The sequence below is a fragment of the Camponotus floridanus genome, unplaced genomic scaffold (assembly GCF_003227725.1).
Source record: "Camponotus floridanus strain SB8 unplaced genomic scaffold, Cflo_v7.5 scaffold223, whole genome shotgun sequence".
In the NCBI taxonomy this organism is placed as follows: domain Eukaryota; kingdom Metazoa; phylum Arthropoda; class Insecta; order Hymenoptera; family Formicidae; genus Camponotus; species Camponotus floridanus.
The window spans coordinates 147,278-166,345 of NW_020229352.1; the positions used below are offsets into that span (position 1 = coordinate 147,278).

A 19,068-nucleotide genomic window follows, 5' to 3' on the forward strand; every position below is an offset into this window, starting at 1 on the left:
ATGACGGATCTGACGCCGGACGAGCGGGAGATATTCGCGAGCGCGTCGCGCTTTTACGCGTGCGAGAGACCGTTCGAGGCCGATGACGCTCGCGTGTGCGATCACTGTCACTTGACCGGCGGTTTCAGAGGTCCGGCGCATTCCGCGTGCAATTTGAATTACAAGGACTCCTACATTATACCCGTATTCTTTCACAATCTATCGGAATACGACGCGCACTTCATTATCAAGGATGTGGCTAACACGTATCCCGGCAGCGTCGAGTTGTTGCCGGTGACGAAGGAATCGTACATAGCTTTCTCGAAGACCGTTCGAGATACCGCGGCGGCGGAGGGAGACGAGGGAAACGCCGCGCGTTCCAGATATGTCAAATTACGATTCGTGGACTCGTTCAAGTTTTTAGGCGCCGGTCTCGATAAGCTGGCGTCATATCTCGACGAGAGCAAACTGACGATCACGCGAGGCAAGTTTCGCGATCTCTCCGGCGACGACTTCCGGCTTCTCACGCGCAAGGGCGTGTTTTCGTACGAGTACGTCGACAGTGTCGAGAGACTGCGGGAGATGCGTCTCCCGCCGCGCGAGTCCTTCTACAGTTCTCTGACTGGCGATACCGTATCGGAGAGCGATTACGCGCACGGGACGCGCGTCTGGAAGCGATTTAGCGTCGAAACGTTGGGCGAGTACAGCGATCTCTATCTGAAGACCGACGTTCTTCTGCTCGCGGACGTGTTCGAAAATTTTCGCTCCGCTTGCTTGGAGAGTTACGAGAGTTTAGATCCCGCGTACTACTTCACGCTGCCGGGATACACGTGGGACGCGATGCTGAAGTACACGGGGGTCCGTTTCGATCTGCTCACCGATATCGATATGATGATGTTCGTGGAACGCGGAATACGCGGCGGTCTGAGTCAGTGCTCTAACAGATACGCTCGCGCTAACAACAAGTACATGAGTGCGTACGATCTGTCGCGACCGTCGATCTATCTGATGTATCTCGATATCAACAATCTGTACGGTTGGGCGATGTGTCAGCCATTGCCGTACGAGCGATTCGAATGGGTCGAGAGTCTCGACGTGATATCTGCGACGGAGGACTCGACCGTCGGTTACCTTCTCGAGGTCGATCTCGACTATCCGGCCGACGTGCACGACGCCCACGCCGATCTACCGTTTTGTTCCATGCGCGATAAGCCGGGGAAGCGACAGAGCAAACTCCTAGCCACGTTGTACGATAAGCGCCGATACGTCACGTACTATCGCAATCTGCAGCAGTGCGTTCGTCACGGTCTGCGTCTGACGAGGATTCATCGCGCGCTGCGCTTCTCGCAGTCGCCGTGGTTACGCGGAACTTAACACGCGCTTACGCACTAACGCAAGTAACGATTTCGAGAAGAATCTGTACAAGTTGATGAACAAAGCCGTCTTTGGCAAGACCATGGAGAACGTGCGCAATCGCGTGGACGTTCGACTCGCGACTCGATGGGACGGGCGATTCGGAGCCGAGGCGCTCATCTCCAAGCCGAATTTTCACAGTAGAAGCGTATTCTCGGAGAATCTCATGGCCGTGAAATTGCGCAAATTGAAGGCGAAGATCGACAAACTGATCTACGTCGGCATGTCTATTCTCGATATAACCAAGATTCGTCTGTACGCGTTTCACTACATGTCACCGCTCTACGGCGATAAGTGCAGAATATTGTACACCGACACGAACAGTCTCGTTTATAGCGTCGAGTGCGAGGACGTGTACGAGCGAATGAAGCGCGATATCGTTAGATTCGACATGAGCGATTACGCCGTCGACGATCCTTACGGCATGCCGCGCGCGAATAAGAAGGTTCTCGGTCTGATGAAGGACGAGAACAACGGCGTTCTTATGCTTCGTCGGACTCAGAGCGAAGATGTACGCGTTGCGAGTCGAGGGTAGGGGCGACACTAAGAAGAGCAAGGGCATGAGGAGCAGCGTCATCGCGAGAACGTTCGACGATTACGAGCGCTGCCTGAGACGCGAGATCGAGATGACTCGCGAGCAGTCGTGCCTGAAATCCAAGTTACACGAGGTGTATACCGTGCGCGAGTCGAAGGTCGCGCTCAGTCCGTACGACGATAAGCGTTACGTCGTGCCAGATTCGACCGACACTCTGCCGTGGGGGCACTAAAGGATACCTCTGTGAGGAGAGGCGCGGATGGATCTTAAGCGCTATGCGACGTATTTTTACAGATATGCGTAATGTATTTTATTATCTTTAATGTTATACAATATATATGTTCGTTGCGACGCGTTACAATACGCGCGATGTATTTTCTTATCTTTAATATTACAAATATATATATTCGTTGCGACGCGTTACAATACGCGCGATGTATCTTTTCGTCTCTAATATCGCGCGAAAATATACGTATGTTTGTCACAATATGTCGGCTTTGTCTATCCACGAATTATGCGACCTGTCCATTCCCAGCCACTTCACGAGAACCGCATCGCCCTTCCGGCCCACTCTCTCTATGAGATACACGTCGGGATCGGAGACTCGCTGCAACTCGTGCTCGTAGAATCCTCCGGCTATCGGCTCGCCGCGCGAATCCTTCAGCAGATATGTCGCGGGATTTGTCCTTCGCACCTCGGCTACGCGGAAGATCTCCGCGGTCCAATTCGGCGTGTATCCCTTCTCGAACAGCGTCTTGTACTTGCTCACGCGCACGGGATCGTTCCGTCGAAATTTTCCCGGAGCGGCGATCTTCGGGTGGCTGTATACCGTCGACAGGAGTCTCGACGCTCGAGCGGGCGTCACGTCGATCGGACGCATCACGATGGTTCGATGCTTGCGAGCGTTGTACTCGGATATTAGACGCGGTAGCGCGTCGAGCCACTTGTACGTTCCGTTCAGCGTGAAGTACTTCCACATCGAGTTCTTGAGCGTGCGATTGAAACGCTCGACGATCGATGCTTTCAGCACCGAATACGTCGAGTAGTGATTGATTCCGTGTCTATCTACGAATCTTCGCACCTCGTCGTTGTAGAACTCCTTTCCTTTGTCGGTCTGCAGATTCCTCGGGCGACGTCCGGAGGCGCGCGTCACGCTCGACAGGGCTCGAGCGACCTCGTCGCCGTTCTTTCTCTTGAGCGGTACCGCCCACGCGTACTTGCTCAGAGCGTCGATGACGGTGAGTATGTAATTGTGGCCTCTGTTCCGTCCGGCGTAAGGACGCATCTCGACGACATCCGCTTGCCACAGATCGTCGTATCCGCGCACCGCGACGCGGCGGCGGGGGAAGTTCTTTCTCGCGGGCGCGTGCAGCTCGTTCATGAGTCTCCGCGGCGCTCATCTCGCCGTCTTTTCTTTTTCTTCTGATCTCTCCTCGACTGTTGCTTATTAGGAGTTTTAGCGTCCAGTTTCATAACCATCTTATTAGGATCGATCGTCTTAGGGATCGCAGCCGCCGCCGCCGCCGCCGCCGCCGCCGCCGCCGCCGCCGCCGCCGCCGCCTTCGTCGCCGTCGTCGTCGTCGCGGCCGTTCTCCTCGCGAGTTCGTTCGCGTCTTTCCTCAGAGGCAATACCTCGGCGTCCAGTTCTCGCAATTTTGCGTTAGAAGTCAGCGCCTTCGCCGTCAACTTCTGCAGCGTCCTGTCGTGACCACTCAACGCGGCGCGATTTCTCTCGTTGTTCATCGCTTCGTTGTTCACGTGCGACACAGATCTCTCCAAGGCGCGCACTCGCCTCTCCGTTTTCTCGTCGATTTCCTCGGGCCGCGTTATCGCGTAATTTCGCAGAGATTCCACGCTTGCGCGCAATCTAGCGCTCGTCGCGTCGCTACCGCGTCTTCTCTACGTCGACACTCCGAACTTGCTCACGGACATCGCGTCGTCGAATGAAGCTTGCGCGCGCGTGTACTTGAGATCGTCGGGAATTCTCTTCTCTTCGTACAGACCGGAAGTACCGGCATATCTGACTCCGTCCACGAATATCGCGTAATCGGCATCTACGTCGAATCGCTTGTTTTCGAACATAGTGCCGGGGTCGGCGAAGTAGACTCCGTAAACGTGATCGAAATCGCTCGGCGCGCCGCCGCTGAGAAGAGCGCCCACGTACTTTCGCGCCAACGGACCCAATAGATCGCGCAAGGTATCTCGCCCTCGAGGATTCCACAGAGACCGTCTCACCGACGTTTCGAGCGTCGCCGGCGATCCGAAGACGTCGTCGCTCGTCTCGAACGTCTCCTCGACGAGCGGCTTCGCGAGGAGATCTCCGCTTGCGAATTCACGCTGCCGCGCGAGAGACACCTCTAACGTTCCCACGGACGTGGAAGTCGCCGTGCGCGAATCCGACGTCGCGTCCAGACGGCGAGATCGCTTAGCTTTGAATCCTTTCGCGGACAGCGGCGGTAACGCGCTCTCCTCGGCCTCTTCCTCGTCCTCCTCTTGCTCCTCCTCCGGCGCCGCTGTTCTCTTGACGTCTCGCGCGCATGCCTCGTCGATCTCGCTCTTCGCCGGTTCCTTCTCTCTCGCGCTCGCGCTTCGCGCGGAATCGTCTCCGACGCGCCCGGCGATGCGTCGCAACGGTTCGACGATCGGTTTGAAACGCGTCTCCAGAGCGCTATCGCTCTCCATTCTTTCGGTCTTCAACGCTCGGTGCTTCTTGCGAATCGACGCGCGCGTTTTCGCTATCTCTATCGCGGTTTTCTCGCGTTTGTCGACGTCCGTCATCGCGCATCGTTCCTCGACATCTCGCCTTCTCTTATCTCTCTCTCCCCTCTACGATCGCCTCCGTCTCGGGACGACTGACTCATCCTCGGCGACGACGACTGCGACGACGACGACGCTCGCGATGCCCTACGGCGTAATCGTTGAACGCTCGCCTGTATCTACCGTTGCGCAGCACGCTATCTTTGTCGATCACTAGAAAACCGTATCGGTATTTCCAACACGCGCGACACAGCGCGTGAAAATCCTCGTACGGCATATCGGTATTCACGTGGTCGCTGTGCACGTGTTTCAGATTAGTGCTGTCCTGCTTAAAGAGTATCAATAGATTCGCATTGTCGCGTATCAGATGTTTGGATATCTTAGCGTACGATTGGCACAGATAGAAGCAATCGACCTTCGCGTGATGCCCCGTGGCGAAGTACTCCCTCATGACGTCCTGTTTGTCACAGGCCACATCGTCGAACACGAATATCGAGTTCGGCAACGCCTCGCTAGGCGGGATGATGTCGGCGTAGTTCGAATACGTGAAGTAACCGATATCCCGCATCGGTTTTAATAATTTCTCCAGATATCGATATTTAGATTGATGCAACGATTTCGAGTAAACGTACACGTTCTCGAATCGCACGCCGTGCGGATTCTCCAGAAGGCTTATCAGCACGTTCGTTTTACCGTAATTAGAGGGACCGCAGATTACGCAGCGAATCAATGGGCGCGTTCAAGACGGCAAAGCGGCTAACTTGCTCGCCGAGCGAATGCTATGCTGCTAACAAATAGCAGCTCGGACGTTGTTGAACGCTATGCTTTGGTATAACCTTAATATCTTATAATTTTTGTTAGAGAACTTTTGTTAAAGTCTTATAAATCTTGCGAAAGAAAAATGTTGGCTAATGTTATTTTAGAAGAATTGTTTGAAGACGATATAGATTTTAACGCAGTGGGTGTTGCGGCTAACTATATAGGCCAACCTTTAAATGAATTTATTAACGTTCAACCACGAAATGAAATACCATTAAGAAATCAAAATTATTATGAAAATATAATATTTAATTACACTATGGATGATTTCAAAGCACACTTTAGAATGTCAAGAGAAACTTTTCAGGTAAAAAAGTTTTATTTTATTTTATATTTTATTTTATTTATTTAGTTTATTTTATTTATTTTATAGCCACATGATTTAATAAAAAATTTTTGTAGGCACTATTGATTTATTTACAACACTTGAGAAATGTCGAAGATAAAGTTCCATTTCAAAAAAAGCTTCTTTTTTCAATTTGGATCTTGGCGAAACAAGAATCTTTTTTAGCCGCTGGAGATCGGTTTAATTTAGCTAAAAGCACTGGCCATCATATTTTTTTGGAAACAATCTCACAAATTGCAGAATTACGACGTGAATTTATTATATGGCCAAATGATATAGAAAGACAGCGAACATGTCATGTATTGAAAGAAAAATCGGGTAAAAATGCTTTATTTTTTATAAGATTAAAAATTAACTATACTTCTAATAATATTAATAATATATTATAAAAAATGTAAAATAATAATACAAAATAATATACAAATTTGCTTAAAAAAACTTTATTTTTAAATTTTTTATTAATATTTAAACAATTTTACTAAATACATTTATATTGCTTTTTAATACATAATTTTTCTTACTATAGGTATACCTGGCATTATAGGAGCTATCGACGGAACCCACATTGCCATAAAAGCACCACAACATAATAATTTTGTTGATTATTATAACAGAAACAATTACCATTCAGTGATTTTGCAGGCTGTTTGTAATGACAGAAAAGAATTTATAGATGTTTTTGCTGGTATAGCAGGAAGAGTTCATGATGCTAGAGTGTTTAGACAAAGTCCTTTATTTGCTTTGCTAACTGGAAATGATCCTCCAATACATGAGAATCAACATTTATTAGGAGATAACTTATCCATTGCTTCCATTTCTTATGAAGCCATACAGAGATAATGGTCATCTCACACCAGAAAAAACGAGATTTAATACAATACTAAGCTCAGTCAGATGTATTATTGAACAATCTTTTGGACTGCTAAAAGGAAAATGGAAACGTTTAAAATTTTTAGATATGTCTAGAGTCGATTTGATACCTACAGTAATTGTAGCAGCTTGTGTACTGCACAATTTCATTATAAAAAACGAAGGCCTAGAATTAGACGAAGATTATGAACAACAAAATGAAGATGATAATAACGAAATTAATTTGCGTATTTTCGATGAACATAGGGTTGCAATAGGAGATAGAAAAAGAGATTATATAACTTCAATATTACGTTAAAATTAATTACAAGTGCGAATAATTTTTAAATAAATAAAATGCAATATTTTGAATTCTGTTTTATTTCTTTAAATAAAATAACGCAAAATAAAAATGAAATAAAAGACATTTTCTAAAATATAAATGCAATAGTAATTAAAAAATAAACTAAAAATCACAGACATTGTAAAATAAAAAAATAAGTACAATGTAACAATCTTTAAAATTCTTAAGATCTAATATTAATATTTTTGGCTTCTACAACAGTCATATGTTAATGTACATTTTTTAAGTTTTTAATAATATATCTGTACTAAAAAAAGAATTATTAAGATTTATAAGAAATAAAAGAAATTAAAAACAAAAGATAATGTAAATTTTTCTAAAAAACAAATTCCTTCAAAACTGATCATAAAAACCATTGTAAGAAGAAACTCTGTTGCACATTTACATTACTTATATAATACTTTCAGATACTTATAATGTTTTTTCAACAAAATATGAAAACTTGTAACGGTACGGCCTATCCCGTGCGCCACGGACTGGCTCGCCGGTGCCAAGATTCGGGAGTAGGTAGGAGAGTCAAGCGTACGAATCCTCTTTTATAAACAACAGGTCTTTATTGGTAGCTAGTTTATCCAGGTTGACTTAACCTACGCAGAGCTTATACCTAACTATTTTTAAGCGGCGCTTATACCTAACTTATTGTACGCGGAGCTTATACCTAACTTATTCTACGCAGTTAATTATTCCTCTAGCTTAACCTACGGACGCTTACGGTAAACTTAGCCTAGACGGTCGGTCGCGGTTTCGTTCGGCGAGCGTGTCGCGATTGCGGCGTGCGGCGGTGCGCGGAGGCCGAGTGCCGGGCAAACCCAGGCGGCGGAGAGGTCAGCCCCGTCTCCGTCGGCGTGCACGGTCAGGAAGCCGAGTGCCGGGCAAACCCAGGCTGCGGAGAGGTCAGACCCGTCTCCGTCGGCGTGCGAGGTCAGGAAGCCGAGTGCCGGGCAAACCCAGGCGGCGGAGAGGTCAAACCCGTCTCCGTCGGCGTGCACGGTCAGGAAGCCGAATGCCGGGCAAACCCAGGCGGCGGAGAGGTCACACCCGTCTCCGTCGGCAGGAACGGTCAGGAAGCCGAATGCCGGGCAAACCCAGGCGGCGGAGAGGTCACACCCGTCTCCGTCGGCAGGAACGGTCAGGAGTCAAGATGTCTCGGTTATTCCCTGAGATTCAGAGCTGGTCGGAAGCTGGAAAGGAATAAGGTGCCGGTCTGTCGTGCGAGCCGGCTTTTATACGGCTCGAGAGCCCCCCATGCTCGCGTGCGTCGAGGAGGGGGTAGGACGGTGGGGAAACATAGGCGGGATCGCAGGTGGGCGCCATAGGCGTCGAGTAAGGAATTTACTCGAGAACTTACTATAATTGACGTCTTTATTTTATAAGTTTTGGCACGATAAACAAATGAACATGAACGAACTAGAGAACAACTTAATATTACTATTTACAAGAATTATTTACAGTGACGACAGCATCGTCACAAACTTTTTAAATTAATATTTATATTTGATTAGATATATATTTGAAACTAAAACTAAAAGGACTAAATATAAAGAACTAGAACTTTTATCACAAATTATTATTGAGTAAAAAATATTATGATTTTCCTTGTTGAATTAATAAGTACTGCTTTAACATCTCCAGTTTTTCTCTTTGTATTGTATTATTATTTTCTACAGCTTCTCTTAACTTTCTTAATTCTTTAATTCGATCTTCTTCGATGTCTATACATTTTTTTCTGTAATTATCTATAGGCTTATTTCTTTTTCCATATATCTTTTTATTTTGTATACTCTTTTTAAAAATATTTGACCTAACACTTGAACTAGTAGAAGTAGATGACATATTGTCGTTTTCTTCAATACTTTCATTCTCGGGAATGTTTTTAAATGTAGTAATTTCTTCAGTTTCGTTCTTATTATTGTTATTATTATTCGAAAGTACAGTTGATGCTATTACGAAATTTGGGTTTATTGTCCTATCATCGAAAAAAATTTCAGACATAATATCAAAATAAGTCCAGGAAATTCTACCAGTTCCTGTTGTTTTCTTCTTATCATTATTATCTTTTATAATTAAATATCTTGTCTTCATATTCCTAAATTTTTTATCTATTACATCTGCATCAACTTTATATCCATATTTTGTCATCTCGTCAGATATTTCTTGCCAAAGTTGCTTTTTCTTGCTTTTAGGATTTCTAAAGCGTTCAGCCCTTTTTTGTACTCTTCCAGCATTAAAAGGATAGCTTTTTCATTCCAGGAAAAGTTATCTAAAAAATCGTTTGCAATTATTTTTTAGATTATAAAAAATAGTAATAAATAGAATAATAGAAGTTTTAGGTAATAAATAAAAATATGTATATTATTACTTTCATCATTAATTTCAGTAGCGGAAGCACAATGTCTATTCATAGTGTCTTGTGTTTCTCTTAATACATGTTGCACTATTCTCTGATTTTCAATTGATATAATTTTTACATTATGTACATACCGTCATTATTAGAAAGTAATAATACATTATTATCAATAATGTATTGACTTCCATCTTCTAAAATGATAGTTTGTGCATTTGGAATCTTCGACATGTTAATAAAATCTAATAAAATGTTAACAATAATATTAAATTTACAACAGAAGTTAAGAAAAACTGTACATACTTATTTACAAACAAATACACATAACCTACAATGCTAAATCGCTAGCTAAGAAAGCAAAGGTAAATTATGCTACGCAGCTAGGCTAGCCGCTGCGACGAAGCAGCTAGCAATTTGTACTGTTCAATGCATTTGCTCGGCGAGCAAGTTAGTCGCTTTGCCGTCTTGAACGCGCCCAATAACACATTACCGTGTTTTCGCGGTTCCTCGTTCATCGAGCTCGTCTTACTGTCGACGTTGGACACTCTTATCGCGATCGGTTGACGCACGAAACGCATCGTTTTCTCTCTCTCTTTCCTCGCACGATTCTTCCTCGTTGTCGCGAGCGAACCTGCGCCTCAGTGCGCAGACTCGCGCGCGTGAGCAACGAACGTGGATTCGCCCTCGCGAGCATATATATAGAGGGAAAAAACGATTGCGCCGTTAGATGTGTCCGATCGACGGTGACGCGATAAAGTTACGCGCGCGACGCTTCGTCATGTTTATTCTATTGGTGAACGATTACGATATTCTAGGACTCAGCGTCGATCAGTTGCAGTACATTCCGAAGAAGCTTCTGCTGGACAAGTACGGCGATTTCGTCGATCGATTGTGGGAAAGATTGCCCATACATCTGAAGGACGATCCGGACGTTATCGCCTCTGTCACAAGCATCACAATCAGCCGTGGCAAGACACGCACATCGATGGTCCGCCGCCGTGCATCAAAGACTGCGGCTTGTGCCGGGAGAACGAAATGGCGTGACGATGATCGCATCGACGATCGATCGAGGCGTATGAGATACGCGGAGGACGTCGCGACGGCCGTCGTCGGCGATAATAGTTTGCTCAATAAAACTATAAACGCTCTTCCGTTCGAACTACATATACCGGGATATGCGGTCCCTCCGGGATATCCCGGTACTCGTCTCGCGAAACGGCTCGCGCGAGGCGATAGAGGTGTCAATCCACTGGACACAGCTTGCCGCGAGCACGACATCGCCTATTCGCGGAGCAGCGATCTCACCGATCGGCACGTCGCCGATCGAGCGCTCGGAGCGAGAGCGTTCGAGCGTATCCGGGCCGGAGATTCGACTCTCGGCGAAGGAATAGCGGCGTCGGCCGTATAGGCGGCTATGAAGGCGAAGACGAAACTAGGAATGTGTATGATCGGAGCGCGAAGAGACGCGAGGAAGAACGGCGGCGGCGGCGGCAAGAGGAGAATGACCTCGACGAGGAGGAAGACGACGAAAAGACGAGTTCTTCCCGCGGCGAAACGCGTCGGCTTCCTGCCGCTGTTGCCGGCGCTTCGAGCTTTAGGATCGGCGGAGCGGCCGGCGTGGCGAAGATGGTGAACGACGGTAAGGCCGCGCGTCGACAATTGGAGGAGCTGCAGCGACACAATCGAGCGATGAAGGGTCGCGGTTTGTATCTCGCGGCTTACAAGCGCGGCGGAAGCATCGCGAGACGAGGCGGACAAACAGTTAGGAGGAGGAAAAAAAAGTCGCGCCTCCGCGCGCGTTAGACGACGTCGTAGCTCCGATTGACGTCACGACAAACGAACAATTGAATAGCGCTGCCGCGCGCGCTCGCGTGCGTCACTTCAGAGGCGTGTTCATGTGCGATGCGTTGCCGGCGCGAGTTCGTCGCGACGAGAGCGGTATCGTGAACCTGGACGACGCCTCGGGGCCGGGCACGCATTGGGTGGCGTACGCTAAAAGGGGATAAGACGCTATCTACTTCGACGCCTTCGGCAATCTTCGGCCGCCGCGGGAACTCGTGCACTATCTCGGACGCGACATCGCGTACAATCGCGACTCTCAGCAGATGTACGATCAGAGCGTCTGCGGACAATTGTGCCTGCGCTTCCTTCGACGAGTCGATTGGGGAGGAGGAAAGAGGAAGCCCTTCGATCTCTAACGGCGATTGTGCGCGCGCCATCATTTCGCTGATTCTCACGCTGACCGAAAGAAGCAACGTTCTCACGGCGAGTTACTTTCCGCCCCTCGATCTGAGCGACGACGATTACGAGCTCGGCCTGACCAATTTCGAGACCTACAACACGATTCCGAACGTGAATTCCTCGAACAATAAATTTTACTTCGACAACAACGACGAGACGATGACGATCCTAATCGGATCCTACGAGCTATGGGACATAAGCGCGTATTTGAGAGCCGTGATTCTTCGAAAACGGCGACGACCGCCGAGCGCGAGTACCGGAGGGAGAGACGGCAGCGATGGTTCCAGCGACGACGACGAATATCTGTATGACATCAAGGACGCGGAGGACGAGAGCAGCGGGGACGGCGATCGCGTTCCGGCGCTACGTGGTAACGACAATACCTTGAGAAGTGAAATCAAATGCGCGTACCGAATTAATTTCAACAAACCAAACAATATCGAATCGTTATTAGGTTTCTCCCAATCTCGCGTATTGCGGCCGAACAAATGGTACGCGTTCGACAAGCCCGTGAGCATTATCGCGGTTAACACGATTCGCGTGGAGTGCAACCTGACGACGGGTACGTGAACGGGAGATCCGCCCACGCGATGCACGAATTCGCGCCGAACGTTCCGCCAGGATGTAAAGTGTCGGAGATCCCAAGGCAGATCATTTATCTGCCGGTCATCGCGCGACTCATGACCGACGTATCGTTGCGCGTCGTCGATCAGGACGGTCGATTGATCGATTTCCGCGGCGAGGAGATCTCGATTTGATTGCACGCAGATGATAGAGAGCACGCGGCGAGATACGAGGTCGAGGGGAAGGAACGGGGCGGTGCTCGTCGTGCGCGAATCTAACGTCACGACGTCGCATCGCGGCAGCGGCGGCGGTGGCTGCGATCGCGTCGCGGGAACTTGAGTCGCGCGCTCGAGGGAGAGGAGCGTCGGAGGATTGTCCGCCGCCAACGCAGCTTTTCTGCGATCCATGGGTTTCGTCGTACCGAGAGCCGCGCGATAGTTCGACGACATGAGGGAAATTTTGAGCATCGGCGGGGAACCCGTCTTCGACGATCGCATCGTGAATATCGAGAGTCACACGTACAATCCGTACGCCAACACCACTTTCGCAGCGACGAGATACGAATACCCATACAACAGCAGGACCTATACGCTGCCGTGCGAGAGTTTTCTCTACGTCGAAGGTAAACTACATACGAGGAATAATCCGCCGCCGCCCGCGTCGAGCGGCGAATCGGGTAAGCCGGGTTCAGCCTTTAAGGAGCCGTCCGTGTCCTCGACGCCGGCGTGGCTCGTGATCAACTGCGTCGCCTTTATGTTCGAGAAGATACGTTACGAGCTCGACGGCGTGGAGAGTTGATCGTAATCGCAACGTCGGAATAACGAGCACGATCAAGAATTACGCGTCGTTGATGGCCGAACGAGGCAAGAACGCCGGATGGGATCTCGCGATTGGACCGAGCAGCGTCGCGTCGACGGGCGACTTCAACTTCTGCGTTCCTCTAGTCACGCTGCTAGGTTTCTGCGAGGATTACAGGCGCGTCGTCATCAACGCGCGTTACGACCTGATTCTGATAAGAGCGCGAAACGACAACAATTGTCTGATATCGCGCGAGGAATACCAGCCGAGAGTCGAAGATACAGTGGCGCGTGCCGCACGTGGTGTTGAATGACGTCAATAAATTATCGCTGTTGCGCACGTTGAACAGCGGTAGATATCTGAGCGCGCCCTTTCGCTCGTGGGATCTCTACGAGTTTCCGATCCTACAGAGCACGACCAAACACTCGTGGACCGTAAAAGCGCCCACGCAGCTCGAGAAACCGCGTTACGTCATCTTCGCGTTGCAGACCGGAAGGAAGAACGTTCTGTCGCAGGACGCTTCCAGATTCGACGCGTGCAATCTGACCAACGTAAAGTTGTATCTCAATTCCGACTTCTATCCGTACGACGATATGAATTTGGACTTCGATAAGAACAAGATCGCCGTACTGTATGACGCCTATGCGAGATTTCGACGAACGTATTACGGATTCGCGAGCGACGAGACGCTCCTGACTATCAACAATTTCTATACTGCGGTCCGCTCGTGGGGATAAATTGTTCCCGCCAAAACGAAGCGGTTAAGAGCGCCACTGTGGACGTTCGTCTGGAATTCGACTGCAAGGACAACGTTCCTTTTAACACCACTGTCTAATAATTCACGATCGCGTGGTGGAGTACAATCCGCTGACGAACATCGTGCATAAGATTCTGTAAGATGACGCGTCGAATGGTGGGAGAGAGAGGAAGCTCGAAACCGCGAAGAGGAGAGAGACGCGAATAAACGTCAGTCTCTCTCGACTATGACCGCTACGACGACGACGATCACGGACGATATCGCCCCGCCGATCTTCGTCGATCTGCAGGGCTTCGTCGTCAACGAGCGATTCGTGACGAAGAAGATGGCGATACTCGCGAACGGCAGAGATCTGACACATCATGTCTTTTGCGCGCCGATGTCGTGGAATCTGCTGACGAAGAGCGAGAAGTCGCAGGCCTGTTGGCTGACTCTGAATCATCACGAATTCCACTGGATATGTGGAGTATAGGCACGCGAAGCAGATTGTTCGCGACGCGATATATCACGCATCGAGGGATCGAGTCGAACGCCGCGGTGACGATCTACGTCAAGGCTCACGAGAAGAAGAAGTGGCTGACCGACATCGCGGGAGAGGTCGCGGAGCAGCGCGACCTGACGATCGAGACCATGGACGCCGATTACGAGGATATCGGACCCCTGCGAACGCTAGCCTCGATTCGCGTCTATCGCTGCGGCTATCACACGAAGAATTGCGCCTTGGAAAACGTGTGCAAACTGCACAACTGATGGTTGGAGAGACGCGATCAATTGCGCGACATGTGAACAGAGACGCATCGCGCGATGATTCGCACGCCTCGCACGTTTCCCGCATCGTAGATTAGTTTTGCGCGTACTCTTATCGACTAACTTTTTTATCTCGCGCGCGCCGACTTATCGCCTACCTAGAAATGTATTATTAATACTTATTATTAATACTTAGAAAAATAATATTAATACTAAGAAAAATAATATTAATACTTAGAAAAATAATATTAATACTAAGGAAAATAATATTAATACTAAGAAAAATAATATTAGAATAATATTAAAATAATATTAATTAGCGAATAAACGTTAACTCGTATCGCGCGTACGCGATTAAATGCGTACGCGGTTAAACGCATTTTCCGGCACTTCCTCCGAAGCAATCGAGAATTTATCGCGCCTCATTGAATTACCTCGTTATATTTCCGCGTCGCGCGATTTTTTTCATACCGCGTTAAATTATCGCGTTAGCGTTCGACGGAATCATAACGATTCGGCGATAGTAATATCGCAGGTATATCACCGAGAGACTGTGTTTTCCTGAGAATGAGTTTCGCGATCGCGCTATTAAGTGCGCCTAATATTCTAAGTGTTCCCAGTATTCCCAGTGTTCCCAGTGCACTCAGTATTCATTCTCAGAGCTATTTTTTTCGCGCGAACAATGAGTGACGATGAGATTTCGAGATTGCGAAGAAGGCTCCACGGATGTATATTCACGGCGTGGATGTGCGTTTGGAAAATAAAATACATCAGGAATCTCATGGATGCGATCCTCAACATAGCAGTAACGTGGAACGTAAGTACCCATTCATCATTGTCGTTCCTTATTCTTTCGCTCTCCTTCGAGGATAAATACGACGGTCGTTGATCGCGCGACATTTTTCGCAGTTCGAGAAAGAGGTGGAGATCAGAGGGTTCGTAAACATACGCCGCCGGCATTGGATACGACAGGCAAGACTGAAGCAACGTCGATTCTTGGACTCGCTATGGTGTGACCGACCGTCCTATAAGAAATGGGAGAAGCGCTCACCTAACATCTACGCAGACATATTTCGGTTGAGAAGATTGTTCGACATGGAGCCGCTCGTCTCGGATCACACATTCAAAACCGAAGATTTCTACGACGACGATTCTCCCGTGGAAATATGGTACGGCGACGCGAGCTCGATCGAAAAAACGAGCTCCGTCCACACGGGCGACAGCGAGTATTAAGTACGGATCTCTTTTCGTCTAACGCGCTGCTCTTTCGTTTCGCATATCTCGATACGAACTATTAATACGACGCTTTATATATTTCAGACGTCTTGTCGATCTCGACGTTGAAGGACAACGCTGAAGAACGGCGCCGAAAGACAGCGCCGAAGACCAGCGTCTTCCCTCTCTCCCGATCTCCGCCCGCATCGCCCCCCCCCCTGCGCGCGTCGTTTGAACGCTTCTTCGGATTTTGTCCACCACTGCCGATCTGGGAGCGATAGAACTCGATTTCATTCGACTTATTCATTTCATATTGTTCGCTACCTCACATCTTAGTTCTCTTCCGCGAACGCTTGAATTAGAATCGATTTTGTTTTTATTAATAGCGCGTTCCAGGCAATCTTTGATCAACGGATGTGTCGGTGCATTCTTTCGGTTACACGGTCATCTATAGGTTATTCATAAGTCACTTTTATAGATCATTTATAGGTCATTTATAAGTCACTTCCCAGGTAGCAGAGTGACGTCAAATGACATCTTATTAACATTTTAATGATGTCATTGTACATCATTAAGACGTCTGGAGACATCATCTTGCTATCTAGGTTTTATGGGTCGTTTTATAGATCCGTCAACTTCTGTATGACGGAATGTAACTGCAACTTCTATATGATTGCATGTAGCGTGTGTTGTCCTCACGGTTCTTACGCTTCCTGCGTAACACCGATATTTGATATATAAGTTCTACAACTTCCATATGATAGCATGTAGCGAGCGTTACCCTCACGGTTCTTATGTTTCCTGCATGACACCGCTGTATTTAATATACAGGTCGTTTCACAGGTCGTTTCAAAGGTCGTTTTGAAATTTAAAATTATTAAATTCTTCTAAAGAATAAAAATTGTCGCGTATACGCGAAACAAACGAACGCGTCGGTTTGAGTATATGAATTTTTTTTTGCCGCTTCTTTTTACAGGTCGTTTCACAGGTCGTTTTACAGGTCGTTTACAGATCGTTTACAGATCGTTTACAGATCGTTTACAGGTCGTTTTACGGGTCGTTTTTACAGATCGTTTACGCATTAAATCATTATATATTCAATCGTTATATATTTAATCGATATATATTAAATCGTCATATATTAAATCGTTATATACTAAATCGTTACAAGAACATTGTACTAATATAAAGCTACACGAATCTAATCACTCGGTCATTAGCAAACATAGATTGGAATCCAGACACGATTTCGACTGGTTGAAACCCAATATCTTGCATAATGAAAAATATGTACGAAAGAGAGAAATTGCTGAGATGTTTTTCATCAAGAAATTTAATAATTTAATCAACCTACAGAAAGATACGGATAGTTTAAACAATATTTACGATAAAGTAATAAAGGTCACGTAGTTCGTTTTTCGTATCGTTATTGTTTAGTCTCTTGACGAAGTCTCTCACAGACGCATTAATTTCTTTCTCGAATTCAAATTTAGTTAAAACAACGTTTTTGTTTAAAGTGACTTGTGCAATTTACAAGATTATCATCCATGCCGGTCTCCTGATTTTTATTATCGGTATAATTAAATTGTTATATTTTAATTCGTTGAGCGTACTATATATTTAAACCGTTAACTAATTTAGTAATCATTTATAATCTCTCCAGTGTATACTTGATAAGGACCACAACCATATGATCGAAACGTCGTACTAATAAATCAAATTTCTGGCTAGTTTGATCGATTATATTTCTTTGATTACTAAATCGTTATATTAGAACATTATATATAAAGTATTATATATTAAGTATTATATATTAAACATTATATATTAAAGCATTATATATTAAAGCATTATATATTAAAGCATTATATATTAGAACATTATATATTAGAACATTATATATTAAAACATTATATATTAAAACATTATATATTAAAACATTATATATTAAACATGCATAAATAAAATCTCTAGAAATCGCTTATCTTTGTTTTACACGTGCTTTCTGTAGTATCATTATATCATTTAATTCGTATCAAAAGCTGTAGTTCTAATAAATGTAACTTAAGCAATTATTTAATAAAAATTTATAAACTGGAAATATTATAATTGTTAATTTTATTATATATAAAAATATATATATATTGTGACGTGATGTCGTTCTGGTCCATCCGTCACAGGGGCGAAATGTCTGGACCGCGGTAAACTTTTTGGAGCCTGCGTTCTCCCATAGCGGAGAAAAAGCGGTTCTGTATTTGCGCTGCGCGCATTCGCGAATTATCGTGCAATTTTCGGTATTTAGCGGCGAATATCAGTGACTGACTCGAATTTCAGAAAACTTCATTCAATCGAGAGTGGAAGGCTGGAGCGGATCAAGAAATTAGAGAACGGAGAGCGGACGCCCGACTAGAAGCCGCAGGAGCGCATCAGGTCAGGATATCATTCTAATATTATATCTTAATTATTTCACTGAGCAAAACATTAGCCGTTAATTTTATTACTCTATTCTCGGCCAAGAGGATTCCCGACAAGAGAGTGAACCGAAAGTATCGATGAGAGAATGGCCACTCTACACATAAGAATGCGTGACCTCAACATGAAAGTGATATAAAGTTAAGCAAATAATTCCTGAGTGTCGTCTGAGATCGGGATTAAGGGTCTTGAATTTAGAACAGCTTCAATTCCCACAAGAAAGATATAACATTCTTCGAATGTCAGTACGAGACCTTGAGTTACAGCTTAGAAATGCTTCTTCATGCTTTTAATATTAGCCTCCCAAAGGCTATCAAAACTGGATGCTTTCGTAGGAACAAAAATTCGATCTTTCGAATGGCCAGCGCTATTTGTATAGTTCTTTGCTTCTCCTTTAATAAATTATAAAGTTCTACTAATTCTCTTGCCGCTCCTGTAAAATTAGTCGCGTTATCTGAGTATAATTGCATGCAATTTTCTCTCCTTCCTATGAAGCGGCGCAATGTTACTAGAAACAACTCCGATGTGAGATCCGTTACAAATTCGAGGTAAACTGCCTTAGTATTGAAGCAGAAAAATAAGACAATATAGGCTTTAGAGATGTGTGCTTTTCCTCTACTCTTTCTTATTTTAATTGGACCAGCATAATCGACACCACTGATCGTGAATGGATGGATATAACCTGTGACTCACGTAGTTGGTAAATCTTCCATCTTGCCTTGTGTACCTTTGGGCCACAGCCGAAAGCAGTTTAAACATGAACGAATAATTTTGCGAGCTTCCTTTCTTTCTGACAGGATTCAATATTTTTGTCTTATTGATGCTAACAACTATTTTGGGCCGCAATGATACAAATTTACATGCTCAT

The 19,068-nt window shown here is 46.1% G+C and overlaps 2 protein-coding genes and 1 pseudogene across 2 annotated transcripts; 2 read left to right on the top strand and 1 right to left on the bottom strand.

Annotated features, from left to right (window-relative positions):
- Window positions 1-1,353, top strand: LOC112637944. The gene has a single exon (XM_025408707.1). The coding sequence runs from the start codon at window positions 1-3 to the stop codon at window positions 1,351-1,353; it is 1,353 nt and encodes a 450-aa protein (XP_025264492.1).
- Window positions 1,354-7,118: 5,765 nt separating this feature from the next.
- On the bottom strand, window positions 7,119-9,515 carry LOC112637941 (annotated as a pseudogene).
- Window positions 9,516-13,061: 3,546 nt separating this feature from the next.
- LOC112637945 lies at window positions 13,062-13,746 on the top strand. The gene is made up of 2 exons (XM_025408708.1): window positions 13,062-13,186; window positions 13,275-13,746. Exons 1-2 carry the CDS (start codon window positions 13,062-13,064, stop codon window positions 13,744-13,746), a joined length of 597 nt encoding a protein of 198 aa, XP_025264493.1.
- Window positions 13,747-19,068: the final 5,322 nt, after the last annotated feature.

What these genes read in the sequence shown, in the direction of transcription:
- LOC112637944 (XM_025408707.1), top strand. Translation starts at nt 1, where the DNA reads ATGACGGATCTGACGCCGGACGAGCGGGAGATATTCGCGAGCGCGTCG.
- LOC112637945 (XM_025408708.1), top strand. Translation starts at nt 13,062, where the DNA reads ATGGCCGAACGAGGCAAGAACGCCGGATGGGATCTCGCGATTGGACCG. An exon ending in GGTTTCTGCGAGGATTACAG is followed by an intron (nt 13,187 to 13,274) that starts GCGCGTCGTCAT and finishes GAGGAATACCAG; the next exon opens with CCGAGAGTCGAAGATACAGT.